At 40.8% G+C, this 20,063-nt stretch overlaps 4 protein-coding genes across 4 annotated transcripts; 1 reads left to right on the forward strand and 3 right to left on the reverse strand.

Annotated features, from left to right (window-relative positions):
• Positions 1-831: 831 nt before the first annotated feature.
• On the reverse strand, positions 832-2,337 carry PCYB_127460 (allantoate amidinohydrolase; the record flags this gene model as incomplete). Its single annotated transcript, XM_004224080.1, has 1 exon — positions 832-2,337. The coding sequence occupies one exon, from the start codon at positions 2,335-2,337 to the stop codon at positions 832-834; it is 1,506 nt and encodes a 501-aa protein (XP_004224128.1).
• Positions 2,338-5,725: 3,388 nt separating this feature from the next.
• On the forward strand, positions 5,726-8,491 carry PCYB_127470 (hypothetical protein; the record flags this gene model as incomplete). Its single annotated transcript, XM_004224081.1, has 1 exon — positions 5,726-8,491. A coding segment is annotated over exon 1 (1,404 nt), but the record flags the coding sequence as incomplete, so codon positions are not given.
• Positions 8,492-10,274: 1,783 nt separating this feature from the next.
• On the reverse strand, positions 10,275-15,233 carry PCYB_127480 (metalloendopeptidase; the record flags this gene model as incomplete). Its single annotated transcript, XM_004224082.1, has 4 exons — positions 10,275-11,489; positions 11,727-14,184; positions 14,346-14,735; positions 14,878-15,233. The coding sequence occupies 4 exons, from the start codon at positions 15,231-15,233 to the stop codon at positions 10,275-10,277; spliced, it is 4,419 nt and encodes a 1,472-aa protein (XP_004224130.1).
• Positions 15,234-15,845: 612 nt separating this feature from the next.
• Positions 15,846-18,367, reverse strand: PCYB_127490 (delta-aminolevulinic acid dehydratase precursor; the record flags this gene model as incomplete). The annotated part of the gene is made up of 6 exons (XM_004224083.1): positions 15,846-16,198; positions 16,406-16,670; positions 16,856-17,197; positions 17,309-17,539; positions 18,051-18,098; positions 18,251-18,367. The coding sequence occupies 6 exons, from the start codon at positions 18,365-18,367 to the stop codon at positions 15,846-15,848; spliced, it is 1,356 nt and encodes a 451-aa protein (XP_004224131.1).
• Between the last annotated feature and the right edge of the window lie 1,696 nt (positions 18,368-20,063).

Below are 20,063 nucleotides of genomic sequence, written 5' to 3' on the forward strand. Positions count from 1 at the left end.
GAGTTAAGAAGGACGAGTGTGCCGATTTGAAGGGACTGACGCGATGTGCTCTCACACGCAGTGCGTTGCGGCATTTTTGGAGAATCGCCATGAAGACACGGCAGTAGCATACGAGCAGCACATGCGCATTGTACCGGCGCGCACATATCTACATTCACGCACAGCGCTCTCCAAAAGGCACTTCCCATATAATCTGTGCCAAAAGGGCGGATAGTTAAATTCGCAAAGGTGGGGGGACAGCTTACAAATGTCATACTTTATATAAATTTTAATCAGTTTTCTTAAAAAAAGTACCAAAAATTATTTTTTTTCAGAGTTATAAAAAAGGGTGGGCTGATTAGACGAATGGCTGAAAGCGCACACGCATGGATTTATCAGTGTGCGGAAAAAAAAATTAAAAAAAAAAGAGATATACAGAGAGATATAGAGAGATACAGAAAGATACAGAAAGATATAGGGAGATACAGAGAGACATAAAGAGGTACTAAGGGACAGAGAGATATAAAAACAAATGTCTTTTTTTTTTTCCCTATCTCCCTCTTTTTCTCAAATTATGACATATATTTTTTTGGTGAGTGGATCCTTGAATAACGCTTATGTGGCGCTTTCACTATACCGTTTCAATATCCACGCGTTTTGCACACACGGTGTGGCTTTCCTTACTTCATTTGTAAAGGCAGGTTAGCTCTTCCCCGTTTCGGAAAGGAGGCCCCCCATTTGTCACAAGCCTCTAATATATAATAATAAAACGTGCACGTAGGAGCGTGCATAGGGTATGCCCAACTGGGGTGTATTTTATTACCCAACTTTTCCTTAGGCGTCACGGTGGTGTCATGGGGGAGTGGACAAAACGGTACCGATTACGTTGACTTGGGATATGCCCCCATCGGGATGAAGGGAAATCTTAAAGTGAGTAGCTGTCCTCTCCATGATGGTAAAGTTATACTCGAGCAAATTGAAATTGTAAAAAGTTTTCTTCTGATCGTTGGCCAATTTACATGGAGGCAATTGCAACCAGCCTATTTTTTTCTTTTCCATTTTTTCGTCTTCTTCAAAAATACGTTTCTGTTCGAGTAAATCCAAAGTAAGCATATCCACACAGTCTAATAAATAAATTTGTATATATTCTGGATGATCGTATTTGTAATTCCCTATATCGAAGGTAAAATTTTCAATGACACCTCGAACACCGAACTTAAAAATGGAAACATTTTTTATTGAGTTGTATGTAAGTGTGCGTAGAATAATTGGTGGTCTATTGAACAACCTCTTTGTTGAAAATCCATCAGTTTTATACGAATCGATAATATTTTTTGGATGACCTTTGTGTATATCATCACAGTGGTAGTATATTAAAGTACATCCATTTTCTGGTTTATTTAGGAAAATTTTCTGTTTCGATAAAATGGTATGCTTCTTAAATAGGGTGACAAATTCTCCATAAAATTTTATTTTATTTATACCTCCATCTGGATATAAATTAATCCGTATATGTGTCCATGGCTTGATTAAGGAGAGATCGTTAACTTTAAAATAGTAAATTTTTTTATGAAAACATTTGAGGAAATCTACACAGTCTGCTTGGAGTAATTCAACCCAGGGAGTATTTTGATTTTCCAAAATGTCTGATATGGATTTATCAATTTTGTAGGATTCTAAAAAATTGTAACTTTTCCTTTTTGTAATTTTCTGTTCCCTCTGTTCTGTTCCTTCTTTCTCTTCCGTTTCGTTTATTATATATTCTTCCTCTTTAACAATTTCGTCTATACAAGAATTTTCGACCACCTCGATTGACAAATGGGGGCATATATCTTCCTCCATATTTTCGAAATTTATTTCTATTCCGTATATAACACTTGGGTACTTCAATTTCAGTATTAGCCACTCGTGTCCTACATCTCTCCTTCTTCTAGTCACCCATCCAACCTTGTCCTCAATCATTATGTTCTCCGATTTGCTGATCGACTCGTCTGTTACGAAAAGGACCTTTGAACCGAAATGTTTCGACAAAATATTGTTAAAATTAAAAAATTGTACTTCTTCTTTGGTATCAATTTCTTTCGATGGGATCTTCACATTTTTGCTAACAACCCAACTGAAGATATTGTTAAAAAGACTTAAAATTTTTCTTTTTTTATTTTTTTTCAACTTATAATTTGATTCGTTATTCCCTTCTCCTTCTTCCACACACAGTGGGACTTCTTCTCCCCCGATGATTTCACTCGGTCCTATTTCTTGCAGCTTTCTTTTCTTCGCACTTTTCGCAGATTTCTCATCATTCGAGCTACTCCAAGTTTTACCTTCCTCCTCAGTCGTCTCTTCCTGGGTGTTCATCATTATTGTGTGTTTTGGTCTTTTCCCCGTCCGAGTGCTTTTTCATGAATTCTCCCTGACCGTTCGTTTGGTCTGCTAGGATTTGCTCTTATTGTGGTTCACCTTGGGGGTCCCTCCTGTTCGCTACCTACGTACGTGGTTTTATAAGTACACACCTACACGTGTGTGTTCCATTTAGTGCGACAAAGGGGCAGTCTCACTCATGTATGTACATTGCACGACATGGTAGGGGAAGTACGCGAGTGCACATTGGGGCTGCGTGAATTATATGTTCTTTCGTCATGTGGAAGAAAAGGCCCGCGCGATTTTTTTTTTTTTTTTTTTTTTTTTTTTGCACATCATGTGGAGGAAGCTGTACGGTTAGGCGCATGTCGTGTGTGCTTTACATAACGTTGAATAGGGAGATTATTTTTCTTTATTTTTCCATACCTTTAAGATAATTATCCAATTGGGTAGAGCACTGTGTATATCTCTTCTTCTCGATTGGAGGAATTCCTCGAACTGTTGTAGATCCTGCGCTGCTTCTCATAAATGTGCGATCGCGTTGTGAAGGCGAATAAAGTAGCCACGTGTTGACGCAAAAAAAAAGGATTCTCATATTTGGAGTAACGACATGGGGCCGAATAAGTGTCCCTATTGTTTTAATACCATGCGGATAAAAAGGAAAAAAAAAAATTTGTGCTACTTTCCCGTTTTTAACGATGACTGGGGTTGACATAATGAAGGAGGCGATGTGGCTACAACGGCGTGCTGAATTGCCGAGGCAGCCACGGTGGAGCATTAAACTGAACGAAGCTGATTTGAATAACATTCATATATTGAAGTATCGGTTTTATGAAAGTGCGACAGGAGGTGCAGTCGCGCGTGGGACATATGGTCAGTGGACATTCCTACTCCCCCTCGATACCACCAACTGAGCGTATTGTCACAAAAATAAATGGGTGAAGTACACACAGAGATGTAGCTAGTTATAAAATTTAACCTTTTTTTAGAACACATATCAGCTTCCAAGGTATGATTTGCATTCACGGGGTGGGGAGAAAAATCGTTTGGCGATTATGCCGTGAAGTTTGCATCCGTGTAGGGTTGACAGGCATGCGATACGTGTATTCGATTTGTTCAGGGTTCCCCGAAATGTTTTCCCAGCTTTTGCGTGTTACAGATTGGGGGAAGAAAAACCTACTGAAGTGTGTTTTTTTTTTTTTGCAAATCATTATATGTAGAGCTTTCCTATCATATGTTATGGTTACCAATGTATGCATATACATTTTGAAAACGCTACGTTGTGGTGTGCCTATTAAAAAAAATTTCTCCAGTTTTGCTTTGCAAGTAATCAACGCAAGTGTTAAATTATGCTCCTTTGTTTATAGGGACGTTATTTATCTTTTTTTTTTTTTTTTTCCCCCATCTCCCTCGCGTGTGCGCCACATTGCAACGAATTGAGCAATAAAAAAAATAGAAGAAGTGAAAAAATTACTTGGGGGACAAAAGGGTTGTCCTCTCGTGGGGACACAACATAAATGGCGAAATGGAAATTTAAAAGGAAACGATTGCTTATTCCTAATGGTATGAAAAGAAGTTCCATTTTGAAGCAAAAAATTAGCAGGCTTGAAAAGGGGTAAAAAAAAAAATAATACCATAATTTTTAGCCATGCTTAAATGTCCACAACACGCGAACGGGGTTTTTAAAAAGGCATAGGCTAACAGAAGGGAGCATAAACCCACACGGTATGCTACAATAATATGGAAGAAAAAGGAAAAAAAATGAATTACGTGGGAGGGGTTACTCTGCCCATGTGCTATTTTTCGAACTATGGAAGGACGTCGGTGCTTACCACCGAGCGAACAAATCGAATCGGCTAGGTTGAAAAGCGGCTGTGTAAAGAATTAGACGTGACAGATTTGAAGTTCGCAATTTAAAAAATAATATGATGCGCGCCGGTTTATGTTGTTTCTCGTTTGTTAATTTTTTCGCGTCATTTTTTTTTAGGTTCCTTTATTTACTTTTTTTTTAAGGTTATTTTTTTTTTCGTGTTAATTTTTCCATTTTTTATACGATGGTCATTCTAGTAGATCTCCCCACGTGCCCCCATGAAACGCTGAAAATGTGATAACCCCTACTTGTGGGGGCGTAAAATACGCATGCGAAAAAATGAAAGCAGAGTTGGCGCGGTTGAACAGAACTAACAACCTCACTTTGGTACACAGCGGCAGTGTATCCCGTTAGAAGCAGCTAATTTTGATTTACTGCGTGGCTGTTGTGAAGAGAGGCTCGCACACAAACTTGGGGACAGAACTGTGTGTAAACCTTTTACGCAGGAATTATTTGGTCTCCTCCTGTTTGTTCACCCTGGGTGAGTGAACATTTTCTGAAAAGGACATTTCGCTGAAGTAGCGAAGGGATATAAAATGTATTCCGCTTGACCAACCTGAACATTCGCATGGTGAAATAAAAAATGGGGAAAATAACTGTCGCCCATTTTGTTTTCCACTTTTTTTTTGGTACATATCGAAAGATACGCAAAATTGAGAAGAACCATTTTAACAAAAGGGATATAATGCTGGGGTGTGTGCGTAAAATTACCGTCACAAGTGTGTGAAATAAATGTGAAAGAAAAAAAAAAAAAAAAGGTGAACTTGTGTGTGCTCTTTTTTTTTTTCCCCCTTTGAAATTTCACAAAGGTAGGAAATGAAAAAATAGCATAATTGTTGATATGAAAAAGCGTAAATGAGATGGTCGCATAAATGACCGCAACCTTTGCGTTAGTATGACTCATATATGCAAAGGTGAGAAATACGACGGAGAGCGGAAAAAAAAAAAAAAAAAAAAAAAAACGCGCAGATGTCTTCGCGTAACCTCGTTGTTACAATTTCGCCATGGGAGAAGGTGAATTTTTTAATCGCCCTAACCTAAAACAAAACTCTTGCACGCTTGTTTTTAAATTTTGTGTGTGAAAAATTCCGCTTAAGGGATACGCAGCAGGGAAGGAATAAAATAAGATACTTCCTTGGACGCTTAGCGCAATTGGCTTGGCGTTTAGTCAACAGTTTGGTTCTTTTCCCCCTGTTTGATTTCTTTGGGGGTGCTTTGGGGTTGCTTTGGGGCTTCTTTGGGGTTGCCTTTTGGGTAGTTTTTTTTAATTTTTTTTAATTTTTCTTACCCGTGAGCACCCCACACTTGCATGTGCACGTGCGTCCCGTTTGCTCACCCACCAAAGGGAGGTTGGTCCGTCCGATTTTGCGAACCGCTTTGGCGAAATGGGATGGGAAAGTTGAAAAAGGAAAAACAAAGAAGGGCAACTTGGTGAAAGACAAACAAAATCGAACGTTTAGGGGAGACATACTTCACCCCCCCTATCACCCCCTCCGTGCTGCGCCCACACCGTGATAGCGACGAACCCATGGAGATTACGAAACACGAAAGGGGACAAGGGGAGGGGAGTCAGGAGGAGGAAGGGGATGACTTCCTCAGTGTATACAAACGAGTGGTAGGAAAAAATAAAAGTCTAAATGAAAAGACAAACAGTAACAACGCATTTGCGGAGATGATGGAAATAAGCAGAATTACTGATTACAACATGGTAATGAAATATGAGTACCTCCTCAAGTTAAGCTTCTTTAGTAGCAACGTGAACGTATTGAATGTATATCGATTAGTGAATCCCGAGAGTGAAAAAAAATTTGACGAAATCGCAGCTTGTTTGAGAAGCAACATTCTACTTAGTATAATGGATACGAACAAAATAAATGATAAAAGTGAGCATGTGGGTGAATACTTTACAAAAAATTATGAGGAGTTAAAACATCTACAGTTCGTGATTGGGAACACAGATTACCCACTAGGGTTTGAAAAAAACACAAATGGGGTTTTTCGAGTGTACCTATTTAAGATAATACCAAACAAGACGCTGCTATTAAATAAAAATAATTTGAGTTACATGGAAAAGGGAGAAATGCCAAGTAATTACGACTCAGTTGCTGTGGATAGAGATTTGTTCTATGAGGAGTTGGGTTCATCTGAGCGGAAGCAGGGGGGGGAAGGAGAGAACGAACTGAGGGGAGATGGGCAAATGAAGGGGACATCGGGAAACATCGGGACATCGACAAGCATGGGGACATCGACAAGCATGGGGACATCGGCAAAGATGGGGAGGGGGGGAACTAACTATAGCTACATATACAAAGTAAAATCAGCCGAACAGGTACTTCCTCTGCTGCTAATCGAGTTCGAGTTCAAATGCCTACGGGTCGACATTAGCGTGCCGATATGTGAATACTGCTACACCGCTAAGGCTATTTATTACTGCCATAATGATAAGGTCCATTTGTGCAACATATGTGACATAAAGCATCATGAAAAAAATAAAATTTTGAAGAATCATAGGAGGATGCCAATATCAGAGTCTCCATACCAATTTGGAAAGTGTGCATACCATCCGAATGAAGTGGTAGAAAGTGTTTGCATGAAATGCTACTGTAGTCTGTGCCCCAACTGTCTCCTGATAGGGAGTCACTCCAAGGGCAACTATCGAAATCACCCCATTGTGAATATAAAAGAAGCATTCATTCTGTCCAATCGGAAAAAATCACTGAGTGATGTGAATTTGGAAAATAGGAAAATTAGGATACTCCATCTGTTGAAAAAAAAACATAAACTGTTGGCAGAGATTTATTCTAATTACAATTCTTTGCAAAAACGAATCGATACGTTGTATAGATACATCATTGATGAGCTAAAAGTTTTAAAAAAAAGATGCAATATATTATGGCCTTAAAAAGGGCTGTTCTATCTCAACTACTGACCATCGAATGGACAGAGGCCTTTTTTTATCATACCAAATTGTCATTAAATTTATCTGACTTTATTTTATATCAGAAAAAACATGAATTGGCTGTCCACTTTTTAATGGCTCCAAAAGGGAAGGATTCAGATTTTATGAAAAACGCACCACATTGGCTGTTTCAGAAAATTTACGTACAGTCAAATTTGTGCATTTATGAAGATAGCTTTTTTAAGCTTAACTTTGTTAGCCCTAAGGATTTGGAGGAAGGGATGACGAAGGGGGAGCTAGATAGGAAGCGTTGTGTTTTGAAAGGAAGTCGTAACAAGTTGGAAGAAATGTACAATTTTAACAACGTCTTTAATGACAAGAAGGGGTACTTGGGTCTGTATGACGAGACAGCCTTCGAGGGGGGGGTCAATGCGGAGGAAAGCGCACATCAGCCGAGTGTTAAGTACTCCGCTGCGCAGGGTGCAGAGGTTGAACAGCCGCCTCAAGAAGCGACGCATGAGGGGTTCTCCAATCGAATAGAACGCATGAAAAAAAGCGAATTCAGCAACAAAGATGAAGACAATGGTGAAGATAAACACAATGGGAAAGATAAACACAATGGGAAAGACAAAGAGAAAGACGTGCAGAGCGTTCTCACGCTAAAGAAGGAGTATGCCTCCTTGTACGATGTGACTGAAGAGAAACCAACCAACTGTAATTTGTTAATGGAAATTTTTACAGACACAAAGGAAGTGAATTTATGTGGACCGGGAAGGATCCCACTCAAACAATCGCACATTTGCAGAGAGTTGTGGAAGCATCTCGTTAATTACAAATATATAAATGTGATTCATATTCTCAAGGCAAGATGCAGCTTGAACACTCTCCTGCTGACGTACTCCTTTTTCAATGTTGCGTCCTATTATGACAGCTTGGAAGACTTAGTAAAGCACATAATTAAACACGAAATTTATACTCTGCTTAACAAAAATATTGATTACCATACGAAGATGAAAGTTACCCATGTTTTGGACAACGTCGCCACGTTGTTATGTCTCCGTAGGTTTGTACTCGCTCCTTGGGTTGATAAATATATCGAGTTGTGTTGTTCACATGTTTGGAATGGGGAAAAGGGGGTGTCGTCTTCCTCAAATGGAGAGGCCTCCTCAAAGGGGGATATTAATTATGAGAAAAATTCAGAGGTGAGAGATGAACATACGACATCGGTTCATTCAACAAATGAGCAGGTAAAGGGTACCAATCTGATCAGCAAAAGGGACCCTGATGAGGTGGCAAAAGGGGATAAGGAGGATGGCTACGGTCAATTTGGAATGGGTATGGAAAGGGAGGCATTCCCAACAAGCGGGGGAAATAACACCCCCATCATTTGGTCACCGTGATGGAAGAGGAGGATACAATCTTGGAAGACATGAACACAAAGAAGGATGAGCACCACATGAGGAGCATAAACGGACATGATGTCATGGCGGATGTGTGCCTAACTTCAGATGAAAAGAAGGAACTCTCCACTCTGAAAAAAATAAAAGAACACATATACGTATATTTAGAAATGTTAATCAACGATTTGGTGAAAATACCACACAAGGATCTAAACGATGGAATACGATTTATGTTTTATCTTATCCATGACGAAATTGACGGAAAAAATAAAAATACACTAATGAATGAAAATAAGTTCAGTATACACACCCTGTGCCTATGCTTGGATCTATTTCTTAACTCTGTGTTGTATCATTACATTTTTTACGTCCACGAGGAGAATTTGCATGATCAGGTGAAGACTCCCATGTGGAAGGACTCTTCTCTTCACCAAAAAGTGACAGTTATGTTTGGTCAAACGGTGCGAGAAATTTCGATATACGTTTTCCAAATTTATAACTTAGGAATGTATGACAGAAATTTGAAGACATTCATAAATAACATGAAGGATAATAAGATGCTTCGGGGTAGGGCTACAAATGAGAAGATTTTTTTTCTCGACGTGTCTCAAAAGGTTAGCGCTGCGGAGTTTGGTTCGAACTGTGAGTTGGCTACTGTGGGGTGGGAGGCCTGTCTGTTGGTGGCTCTTCCACTTGATTGCTTCTCTGTACTGTTTTGTTTGGCCAAAGTGGGTTTGGTATTCGGTATAGGGCAATTCGTGTAAAGGGGCGAGGGGCAGCAGGCTTCCCCTCACTGCCCCCTCGCTGCCCCCGTGTTGCCCCCTTCTTTGCACTTTCTTTTTGCACTTTTTTTTTGCACTTCTCCCTCTGCAATTTCCCTTTCCCCTCTCCCCTTTGCAGCTCTTCCAATGGATAATCAAAAATTTGGAGTCGCCCAGGTACTACGCCCCCGTGAGGTGGAACTCCCGCGAAGGGGTCGAAAAAAGTTACCAGCGGATCGTCCAGGAAATAGTTCACATAGACGAGTCGTCGACAAACAATTGTGTAAACGAGAATGTTGATTATAACGTCTTATTCAGCACCGCGAATTTTAAGGAGATTCTGTCTCTCTGCTACTCGATGCAGGGCGTCGGCGCGTGAGTGTACGAAAAAAAGAAAAAAAAAAGAGGGACACACTCGGTGGAGCGCAGCACGTTGGAGATGGAGAAGCAAACTGGAGTGCGGCACACTGAAGTGCGGCGAGCGGACGCACCAAAGAACAAAAAACAAATTGGATGAACTCAGTGGGGCACTGAGACGGTGCTGCGAGCCGAAGGAGATCAAACAAAAAGGAGGAGGTCCCACAGCATGTGTCATTAATATGCAGAAGGGCACAGCAGTCCGCACGCAGTTACACAGATGCGGGTGATTATGATTATGATCAGATTATGATAAGATTATGACAGTGAAGTATAGGGAAGGGAAGGGGGTCACTCCCAACTGACAAATGAAGAAAATGAAAAAGGGGAAATACCCCCGGTGCACACTTCACAGAAGTGTGTTAACGCGTATCGGAGTGCATCAACGCGCATAGACGCACGACAGATAAGGGTGAACGGACCTGTGGTGAAACATACGTATAGAAAGGAATTCTGACCAGACATCTGTAGAGAAAAAAGATGGGGAAATATGCGCGTGGGTAAAAAAAAAATCACCACTATGGTGTAGTAGGCGCATCCAGGTTGCTACCCACATGAGCAAGTTCAACCAAAATGGAGGCCACCATTTACTACAACTCGTTTATGTTTCTGTAAACTTCCGACCAAATATCTTTCGGAGATGCAATTCCATAGGATATGTGATAACTTGAGGTTTGATTAAAAAGGACATACAGGGCCAGGAGAACGTCTATCTTTTCGATTTTACTGAGTATAAGATTATCCCTGAGTAGGAATTTATTTTTATACTTTAGTGGAAAGTGGGTCAATTGCATCCCGGATATTTTATCGACAAAAAATTTCAAATCTTTGGTTTTCTTATTTAAGTAAGATAACTTGGCATTTTCTATTAAGTAATCAGAATAGTTGTAAAAATTTTTTGTAAAATTTTCAAAGCTAGAAAGAACTTCATTTTTTATAATTTTTAAATCTTTCGGATTTGTCTGAACAAGCAAGGTAAAAAAGCCTGCAAAATATTTTTCATAGTTTATAAATTCAAAAGAAGAATCATAAGTTAATTCTTTTTTTTCTCGTAAATAGTGAAATAATTTACTGTTCAGTATGTACTGTATGATGTAAGATACTGCATTGAAGAATAACGGGTTGGTATATAATTTTTTTTTTCTTGTAATTAATTCTGTCATGTCTTCCTTCTTGTATTTTTCCATGTTGATGTGATTTATTAGTTGTGTGAATTCTTTACCTGTGGCATTTTTTTCGACATGATCATCTTCCATTTCGTGATATAAAACTTTTTTTAGAAATTGTAGTAAGTATAGTGATATGTGTATCCCATTGGAGAGGAAGCCAAAGTGGTTGGCACTCTTTCCGATGAGGAGGAAAACAGCGTGATCTTCTTTTTCATTTAAATACACGTAGGTAGCTTCCTTTATTTTCTGTTCGAAGTTTTGAAGTGGGCACAGGAGGGAGTACTCGTCTTGTAGGGGGTCCCTTCCGATGGGTGTGTCGTTTTGCGGTGGGTTGTTTTCATTACCATGGAGATTCATTCGTTGGGAGGTTACTCCTTCCACTGCTGTTGCGTTCCTATTTGTGGGCACCTCTCTTCTAGTTGGAATCGTTCCAATGTAATGCAGCACGTAGTAGTGCATAAAATCGGATATATCTCCTACAACGGTAAGCTCAAAGAGGGAGGGGTCGCTAAACAGGTGCTTTAGCACCTTCTGCACCGTTTCCAGGGATATTTCTTCGGCTTCTCGCAGGTCGAAGTTTTGGTAGCCCATCGCGCCGTCGGACAGGTACGAGATGGTTTGGCCCAGCAGGAAGGACTGCAAGGGGGGAGGGGCAGAAGCAGAGTAAGCGTGGCGTAAGTGTGGCATAAATGTGGAGTAAGCGTGGCGTAAGTGTGGCATAAATGTGGAGTAAGCGTGGCGTAAATGTGGCATAAATGTGGAGTAAATATGACGTAAATGCGGCGTAAGCGTGGCGTAAATATGACCTAAATGTGACACCCACGACGCCACACCAACGTAGCGCCGTCGATACCCCCGCGGGGAAATACTTACCTGGAGATTATTCTTATACTCGTAGAAGTCCTTCCGGAGTTTGTCCACGACCCTCTTGAGAGCAGACTCCTCAATCCGCGTTTGCAGTAAAATATTGTTAAGTATGGAAAAGGCCGAGTTGATATTTTCGTGTTTATTATACGTATAAATATCGATAAAAAAATATTCGTCATTAATGTCGATGCATATATTTATGCTCCTATTGCTGCAATGAATTTCGACGTTTTCACGACTGATGCTTTCTATTTCTCCCCCCTCGAAGAGGCATATAACTGAGAATAATAAGGGAAACACGTTTTTCTTTTTTTTTTTCAATATGTCATTATGCGGTATGATTAATCTCAGGTAAACGTTTTTTTTGTCTATTTGTGTTTTGTATAAATTCACTTTGATCCCATTTGCCAGTTGGTAGTTTTCGACTTCTCTTTGTCCTTTCTCCGCCGCTACGTATTTTTTCAGGTTGACCCTGCAAGCGGCTTCTCCGATCTTCAATTCGCTGGGCAGTTTGTCCAGTTTGGCATCCTTTTTTCCTCCCACGGGGTGCCTTAGGTGTGTGTCCTGTGGGGCGTCCAGCCCGTGTTCGACTTCCCCGAGTTTGTTCTCCGCATCCATGCCGTAGCACGTGAGGAAGAGGGGGAAATTGGGCGCGGTGTCAACAGTGGTCGGTGTGCCAATATTGCTCGACGTGTCAACAGTGGTCGGCGTGTCAACACTGCTCGACGTGTCAACACTGCTCGACGTGTCAACAGTGGTCGGCGTGTCCACACTAGGGGGGACGCACAGGAGGGGCTGCGGGTCCCTTCTGATCTGGTTGATCTTGTGAAGGATGCCAGCGAATATGTCTCTCCTGGGTGTGTCCCCCCCCCTGGGATCCACGTACCTAGCCATGTGCAGTTTTGTTGTGATATTTTCATACACATATCTCTGTGATAGTAAGGTGTTCTGAAAACTTAAGGAAAAGTTGGGAACGTCGGATACCGAATTGATGTTGTCTAGGAACAGTTTCTTCACCTCATCCTTGTCGAAAGAGTTGAAGTCCATGTGGGGGACATGGATAATAACACAGTTGGGTTTAAAATTGGTATGTCCCTTGAATACGTTAAACAAATACTGGAAATAATTTTTGGCAAAGGAATTAACCTCTTCTATTTTTAAATTATCAAAAATTTCCTGTTTGAGTTTTTTTTCCCTTTTCTCATTCAGGTAAACATGTTTGCAAGAATTGTAGTCGATAATTTTTTGTATTTCATCTGTGTACATTTCGTTCATTCGCGTTTCCATGATTTGTTCCTCCTCTTCTTTTTTTTCTGGGTGTACCAGCTTCATCTGTTTTGTGCCTCCCCCGTTGGCTGAGCTGGAATCACCTTCGCCACTGCCTCCACTTGCATCGTCGTACTCAATCTCGTTGGCTCGATAATTTTGTAACTCGTCATTGCTAAACCCATGGGATAGCAAACTTTTAATGAAGTTATAAAAAGCTGTCACAGCTTCTCCGAACGATTTTGTCGTCGTCTTTATTTCCACCGTTCTGATGGTGGCTCCTTCGTTAATGTTGGTGTACTCATTAATATCTATGCTGTTAAATAAATCCCGCTTGTACACGTTAAATCGGAAGGACAGGCAATAAAACATAACGTCTTTCATGACATAAATTTTGTAATCTTCCATCGTGCGAATGCTTTTTATTTCTTCCTTCATCAGTATATTTATGTTGACATTATTTAGAGAATATTTGATAATTTCAAAATCTGTGGTCAGATTGAGGTTTCTTTTTTTGTCTGACTTGTTCAGAATTTTTTCTTCTTCCAATTTTGGTTGGTATTTTTCACTGAGGTAGGCCCTAAACTTCAGCTCGCTCAGGGCTTCGTTTTGAAACGTGTTTCGCAATTCGTTCAGTTTCCGCGCGTCGACGATGTTGTCATCTGGGTATTCGTCGGGGAGGGGAGTGGTGGAACCGCTGTCGGAGTTTTCCGCGTTTTCGGCGTTGTCGGAATTTTCCGCGTTTTCGGGAGCGTCCTTCTTATCTCCAGGGGTGCTATCTCTACCTGTGCGTATTTCTTCTTTTCCTGTGTGTGTGCCTCCTATGATGGGTTCCCCTCCACACACTTCATCCTTCTCATCTGCTGATCCATTTGAAGAGCCACTTTCCGGGTTTCCCTTTCCTGAGCAATCACCCCCATACATATGGACAATTGCGGGTAGGTTTTTATTTCTCGATCGCAAAGTGTTGTCATTCAAAATGGCCAGGTATTTCAAGTCCTCCGGTGTTAGTTCCTCCTTCTTGACGTTCTGAAATTTTTCGCTTACCAACTTGCGAGCTATGTCTACGTTCACATCTCCGTAGATGTACAGGTTGACATTTTCCGTTCTGAAGAAAAGGTCGAAGTATTTTTTGATGTCCTTTGGCTCGTACCTCTTCAGCAGCTCCAGTTTACCGATGGGCAGTCGGTGGCTCAGTCTGCGGTGAGGGGGGCGATGGGGGAGCGATTAGGGGAGCGATTAGAGACGCGGTGAGGGGAGCGATTAGGGACGCGCTGCGAGACGCGCTGAGAAACGCGCTGCGAGACGCGCTGAGAAACGCGCTGAGAAACGCAGCCATGTAAGCAATCAGTTGCGCACCTGTTTTCCTTGTGGAGCGTTTTAATAATATCTGAGTTCATTTTATATTCCACCGTGTTGATAATGCTGTACTCGGAAAAAATGGCCTTTTTCTCCTTAACAATTCGTTCCCTGTTGAATTGAGTTTCTCCTTTTAGTACTTCCACCATGGTGTCAATACACTTAGACAGAATGGCATGCTTGTAGTTAAATTCGTCCACTGTGTAAATATCATAGTCTTCAATTTGGTCTACTCTAACAGTTTGTACGACATGGTCGTATTGGAAGTGGCTTAAGGAGTTTTCCTTATACAGTTCTTTGTTCAGGCTGACACTTATGTAAAAGACGATGTGGTGAAAATCGGTGTATGCGTTTGTCCTGATATTTTTATCTATGATGTTTTTCCGATTTCTGCGAGGGGTGGTAAAGAGAGTAATGTGCGAAAGTGCATATGATCAAAATGGTTTGCATGAAATAGTGTGGGAAAACGTTTGCTTCTTTTGAGAGGCGATACGTGCAGCATATATCTAAGCAACTACAAACAATGGCCTACTTGGAACCCATGTAGGAGACATGCTCGCAGAGGTGACTTATCCCCTGCTGGTTTTTCTTTTCATTCACACTGCCAGTGTTGACTTCCATGTAAACGTGCATCTCCTCGTAGTTGTAATCAATCGGGTTCGTGTATTTTTTGTACTCATTTGAAATTTTGTGCGAAGGTAATATCACGTATTTTTCGTTATTTAAGATGTACGTTTTTTTATTTTTGTTTTTTCTTTTTTTGTAGATGATGCTGGTCAGCCGGTTGGGCAGTTCGTACTTTATCAAATCTTCGTCTTCCTTTAGTTCGTTCGTCTGCAGTTGGGGTTGAAGACGGGGCACAGGGGTGAGGGCGCCGGAATCACGCATGGCGTGTGTGCAGCTATGCACGTGTGTAAGGCTATGCACGTGTGTACCGCTATACACGTGCTGTACACGTATGCACACGGCGTACACATATACGCCTGTGGTTAACGAAAGGAACCCCTCATTTGTTCCTGTTCTGCCCCCCAAACACGCGCCGCCCCATTTGAAACCGCCCCGCATCGAAAACGGACGGCACATACACTCGCCCCTTCCATGAGCAAACGTTGAATTTTCTTTAAATTAGTGTCATAATGTCCGCAAGCAGGGAGTGAAAAATGGTAAGGTGCCCAAAGGGGAAGGTGATAAACATGCGCGGAAATGAAAAACGCATAAACTGTTTAAACAAGCCAAATCAGAATGGCACGAATTGGGGAGAAAAAAAAGAAAAAAAGTTAACACGTTGTACAAACGAACGCCTGAAATACACTCGACCGCGTGATACATTCAGTTCTTATACGGAGCAGGACATTTTCTTGAAATAAAAACGACTGTTTTGTAGGAAAAAAAAGAAACTGCGTGATGGAATATGCAATTCTCGTGACGATGGAAAAATAGGAAAATGCGCTCTATCAAAAATTTCCTCTAACAATTAATGTCTCCTTTCTATTATGCCCATTATAGTGTCAATTCAACATTAAAATTGCTGTTCAAATCGTCGTCTATGTCGACATTACCGTCATACAGATTTCTGAGGTACAAACCATACTGCTTAGCAAAATAGGTGATAATTATATTTGCCCCTGATCTTAGATAGCTTTTAAAGAGCTCTGTCAAAATTTCATTTTCATAATTTATGTGTGCATTCAACTGTTTGACGTAATTTTTGATCATCATGTATTCACCAGAGACGTTGTAAACAGCCAGTGGCACCGTGGCGTGTTTGGCCATTCTGCTTCTAATGCGGCTGATCACGTCTAGGTAAAATAACGACGGTTTGACCATGAGGATGTCGGCCCCTTCGCTGATGTCTGCAGGGAAAAAATATATACATATATATGCAAAATATACAAAATGTACAAAATGTAGAAAAAAAAAAGAATTCAATTCATTAGCAAAATTTTTTGGGACTGCACATGTATATGCATTTTCTTCCTTTGGAGAAAAGCGCAAAACGGTGGGAACACACATACACACCCAAAGTGTACTTTTTCGAGCGCCTATTGTTCGCTTATTACGTTTCTCCACATGGTTGAGGTCATAGTACGCGTTAAAGTCGTGCTGATATGACTGCTTATTTTTGACGACGTTTTTGTGAATGTTGGAATTCAGGATGGATCTAAATGGCTTATACAGGCATGAGGAATATTTGCACGTGTAGGACAATATGAGGACATTTCTGAAGTTGTGAAAATCTAGATTTTTCCTAATTTGTTCAATTCTGTTATCCATTGAATCGCTGGGGCACACTACGTCGGCGCCACACTTGGCTAGGCATAGGGACTACGAAAGGGGAGAAGATGTGGGAGGAGCTACTATAATGATGTTTCTCGTTCGTCTGCGCAGTTGGGATTGACGCTCCCACTGCGCAATAGAGTGCAAGCACCAAATGGGGAAGTCCCTCAAAAAAAAAAAAATAAAAAATAAAACTCAAATGAGGAGAAGTTCTCCCAAATGGCATGCATTACCTGCTTCACCAGCGTGTGCACCGTAACGTCGTTGAGTATTTCCCCCTCCTGTTCGTCATATATCCCATCGTGCCCGTATATGTTGTACGGATCCAGAGCCACGTCCACGTAAATCACAACTTGGTTTTTAAATTTTTGTTTTATTTTGTTTATCGCGTTACAGAAGAAGATGCTTTCATTGTAGCATTCGGAGCAGTACGCCGTTTTATTTTCTTCCTTCACCACTGGGAAAAACATAAAGTGGTGAATATTCAGTTGTAAGCATTCTTCGATCTCTTTCACAATTCCCTCTACGCTGTAGGTGTAAATTCCATCCAGCTGGGTTTCCTTCTTTGGGGTATCCTGCGGAGTAAATGTCATACAGGGGAAAGTGTTCACAGGAGAGCAGTACAGAGGTGGTGCTGTAACAAAGAAAGACGTTCTTCTCTCTCTTTGTGCGAATCCATTTTTTACCTCCTCATGAATGAACATCGGATAAATAAAGTTAGACATCCGTATGCTATTGTTACTGTATAAGGAGCGCAAGTATTTATTTCTCTTTATCCTCCTTTCCCTCCTATTCGTTTCGATGTAGAGGTTGCCATTTATGTCCTTTGCAAAATTTTTTAGGTTGCATTGCCTTGCTACATTTTCGTTGTACAAATCTTCAGTGGATTTTTGGTCTTTACTTAAATCGGTCAAATTCTGATTATGATTTTTAGAGTTCGAAATAAATAATGCGTTTTTAATTGACACAAAATTGATGCATGCTTAATCGGTGGGTCATTCAAATGTGCGTAGTTTTTAGGGCGTCTTCATCGGAGAAGCGGTTGCGGCGGAGCGGCGTCATGTGGCACTCCGATACGGTAGGCGCGGGCGAATGTGGGCGGCGAGAACGTGGCGCTCACACGATGATGAGCGGTGTGCCAAGTCAGCGGTGTGTCACGTAAGCGGTGTGCCAAGTCAGCGGTGTGCCACGTAAGCGGTGGATACCACAGATGTATGCACGGTGTCAGTGGCTATCCCGCATGTATGCACTGAGTCCGTGGTTACCCCGGACGTTTGCGCCTGGCAACATGCGGACAACCACAGTCACATTTCACTAAACAAGCATGCAAAGTGTCATTTGGGGGGGGAGGGCGACTTTCTTTTTCAGTTACACCGTTTGATACAAATGGCTCAATTGGAGCGTTTTTTTTATATTTTTTTTTAGTACGTTATTGTTCTGTGGGTTATTCCATCTTCTGAAGGGGGCCTTGTACCTCTGAAAGGGGGGAAGAAGCGTAGCGTGCCCATGTAACGCGTTCTAATTGTGTATGTACGGCGTGTGCAAAGGTATATGCTTATGTACACGTGCATGCGCCTATGTAATCGTGAGTGCGCGTATGTGCTGGTCCAAATAGGAACAACTGTTACCTTCGTCGACTGCGGAGAGTACAAGATGTAGGCGCTTTTACAGAAGTTGCTATTAAGACAACACACCAAATTGAGCACAGAAAAGTAAAGCAAAATTATTCCGTTTATTTTTATCATTTTTGGTGTATTTTCCACGTGTATTAGCTAAAAGGGCAAAATGAACAAGTTAAAGTGGGGAATTTACATAGGGTTTTTTATTTTGTCATGTATACGTCAAAACGGGAGAAGTTCATTGGTGTGTTGGGTAGAAGGGGAGGGTTGGATTGGGAAATGCTCCTACGTATGGTTAACATGTTTTTTTTTTTTTTATTATGTTTTCCCTCTATTTGTGGATGTGTAAAACGGCATATTTTGTGAGCACTATTTGGTTAAATAACACAACAGTGTGTTTTTTTTTTTTTTTTTTTTTTCGTTTTCACTGGTTGGAGAAGTACTGTGTGCCTATGGGTTCGCAGAAAAAGGCGTATGCCAACGCAGCTATTTTTCGGCTACTTTGGCTCGTTGAAAAGTGATTCTTCAAATACACGCTCATTTTTGTTAACTTATCAAATGTGGGAATATGCCTCATGGATTATTTGAGAAAATGCTTTCTAACATTTTGACTTGCGTGTATATGTTCCTATGTACAAATTTATAGCTCCTCCTTTGCGCGGCAAAAAAATACCATTTGGGGAGGAAACAAACTGGTTCGAACGTTCAATTATTTTAAATGTTAACCGCGTATAGAATCGCAGTGTAGAAACGGTTAGCAAATAATTATGATAAAAGTTGGAGTTCCTGTCGGTAATAATGCAGTGGGATGTATGTTATCGAGGCGCCAATGGTGCATGAAGCAGGAAAAGAAGTGCCAACAACGTGTAAATCGCGTACATTTCTTTTTACCCGCAATTATGCGAACGGTTTGAAAGGGGCACAATAACGCGTGGAATGGTGGTGAAAATTTAAAAAAAAAAACGTTCCAAGATAGCAATACAAACGCAGCAAAACCTGACAAGCACGGTTACAATTGGGGTAAACCTACGAGATGTAAAGAAGCAGCAAGGTGTAATTTGTCGCCCCGGAGGAGATACATTCTCTCCTCCCCATCGCCGAATTATTATAACCCGTGAAATGGTTACTTGATAACGTTAAACCACCTGGGCTGAATGAAAGACGATTTCTGTTTTTTTTTTTTGCAGATTTCTTAACGAACCAAAAGAAAAAATTGCTCAGAAAAAGGTGTAACATTTTGTGCACCAAAAAAGGACACCCCCTTATGGCATGCACTGTCTCCTTCTATTGGAAGATAAAAACACAAACGTTTGGAACACTTCGAAGTGGAGCCAGTTATTTTTCTTATATTGGGGAAAATTTCCATAAGGAAAGCTACATAAGCATCCTTCATCAGGTGTGTGCGCTCGAAGTTTGAGAATTGCGAGACTGCCATTTTGTCAGAAGCAGTGTGATATCATAAAAAAAAAAAAAACGACAATTGTAAAAACTAAAAATTTGCGTTTTTGATGTAAATCGAAAGCGTTGCGCGGGAAAACTGCTTAACCATTTTGACGACGAAAAAGTTTGTGCAAACGGTAAAGGCAGCTAGCCATTTCGGCTTTAAAAAAAAAAAGGTAAAACAGCGGGATATTTAAAAAAAAATTCTGAACCGTGCATAACTTTTTAAAATTTCCCCTTCTTTTTACGATTTTTTTTTTATTTATTTTTTTAACCCCCTTGCGTATGGCGCTATACATTTTTCTTCCTTCACTTTTGCGCCAATTATCACCCCTTTTTAAAGTATCTTATAAAAACACAATGCGTTATTCGTTTTATCCAA

This window comes from Plasmodium cynomolgi, chromosome 12, assembly GCF_000321355.1.
Source record: "Plasmodium cynomolgi strain B DNA, chromosome 12, whole genome shotgun sequence".
NCBI classification, from domain to species: domain Eukaryota; phylum Apicomplexa; class Aconoidasida; order Haemosporida; family Plasmodiidae; genus Plasmodium; species Plasmodium cynomolgi.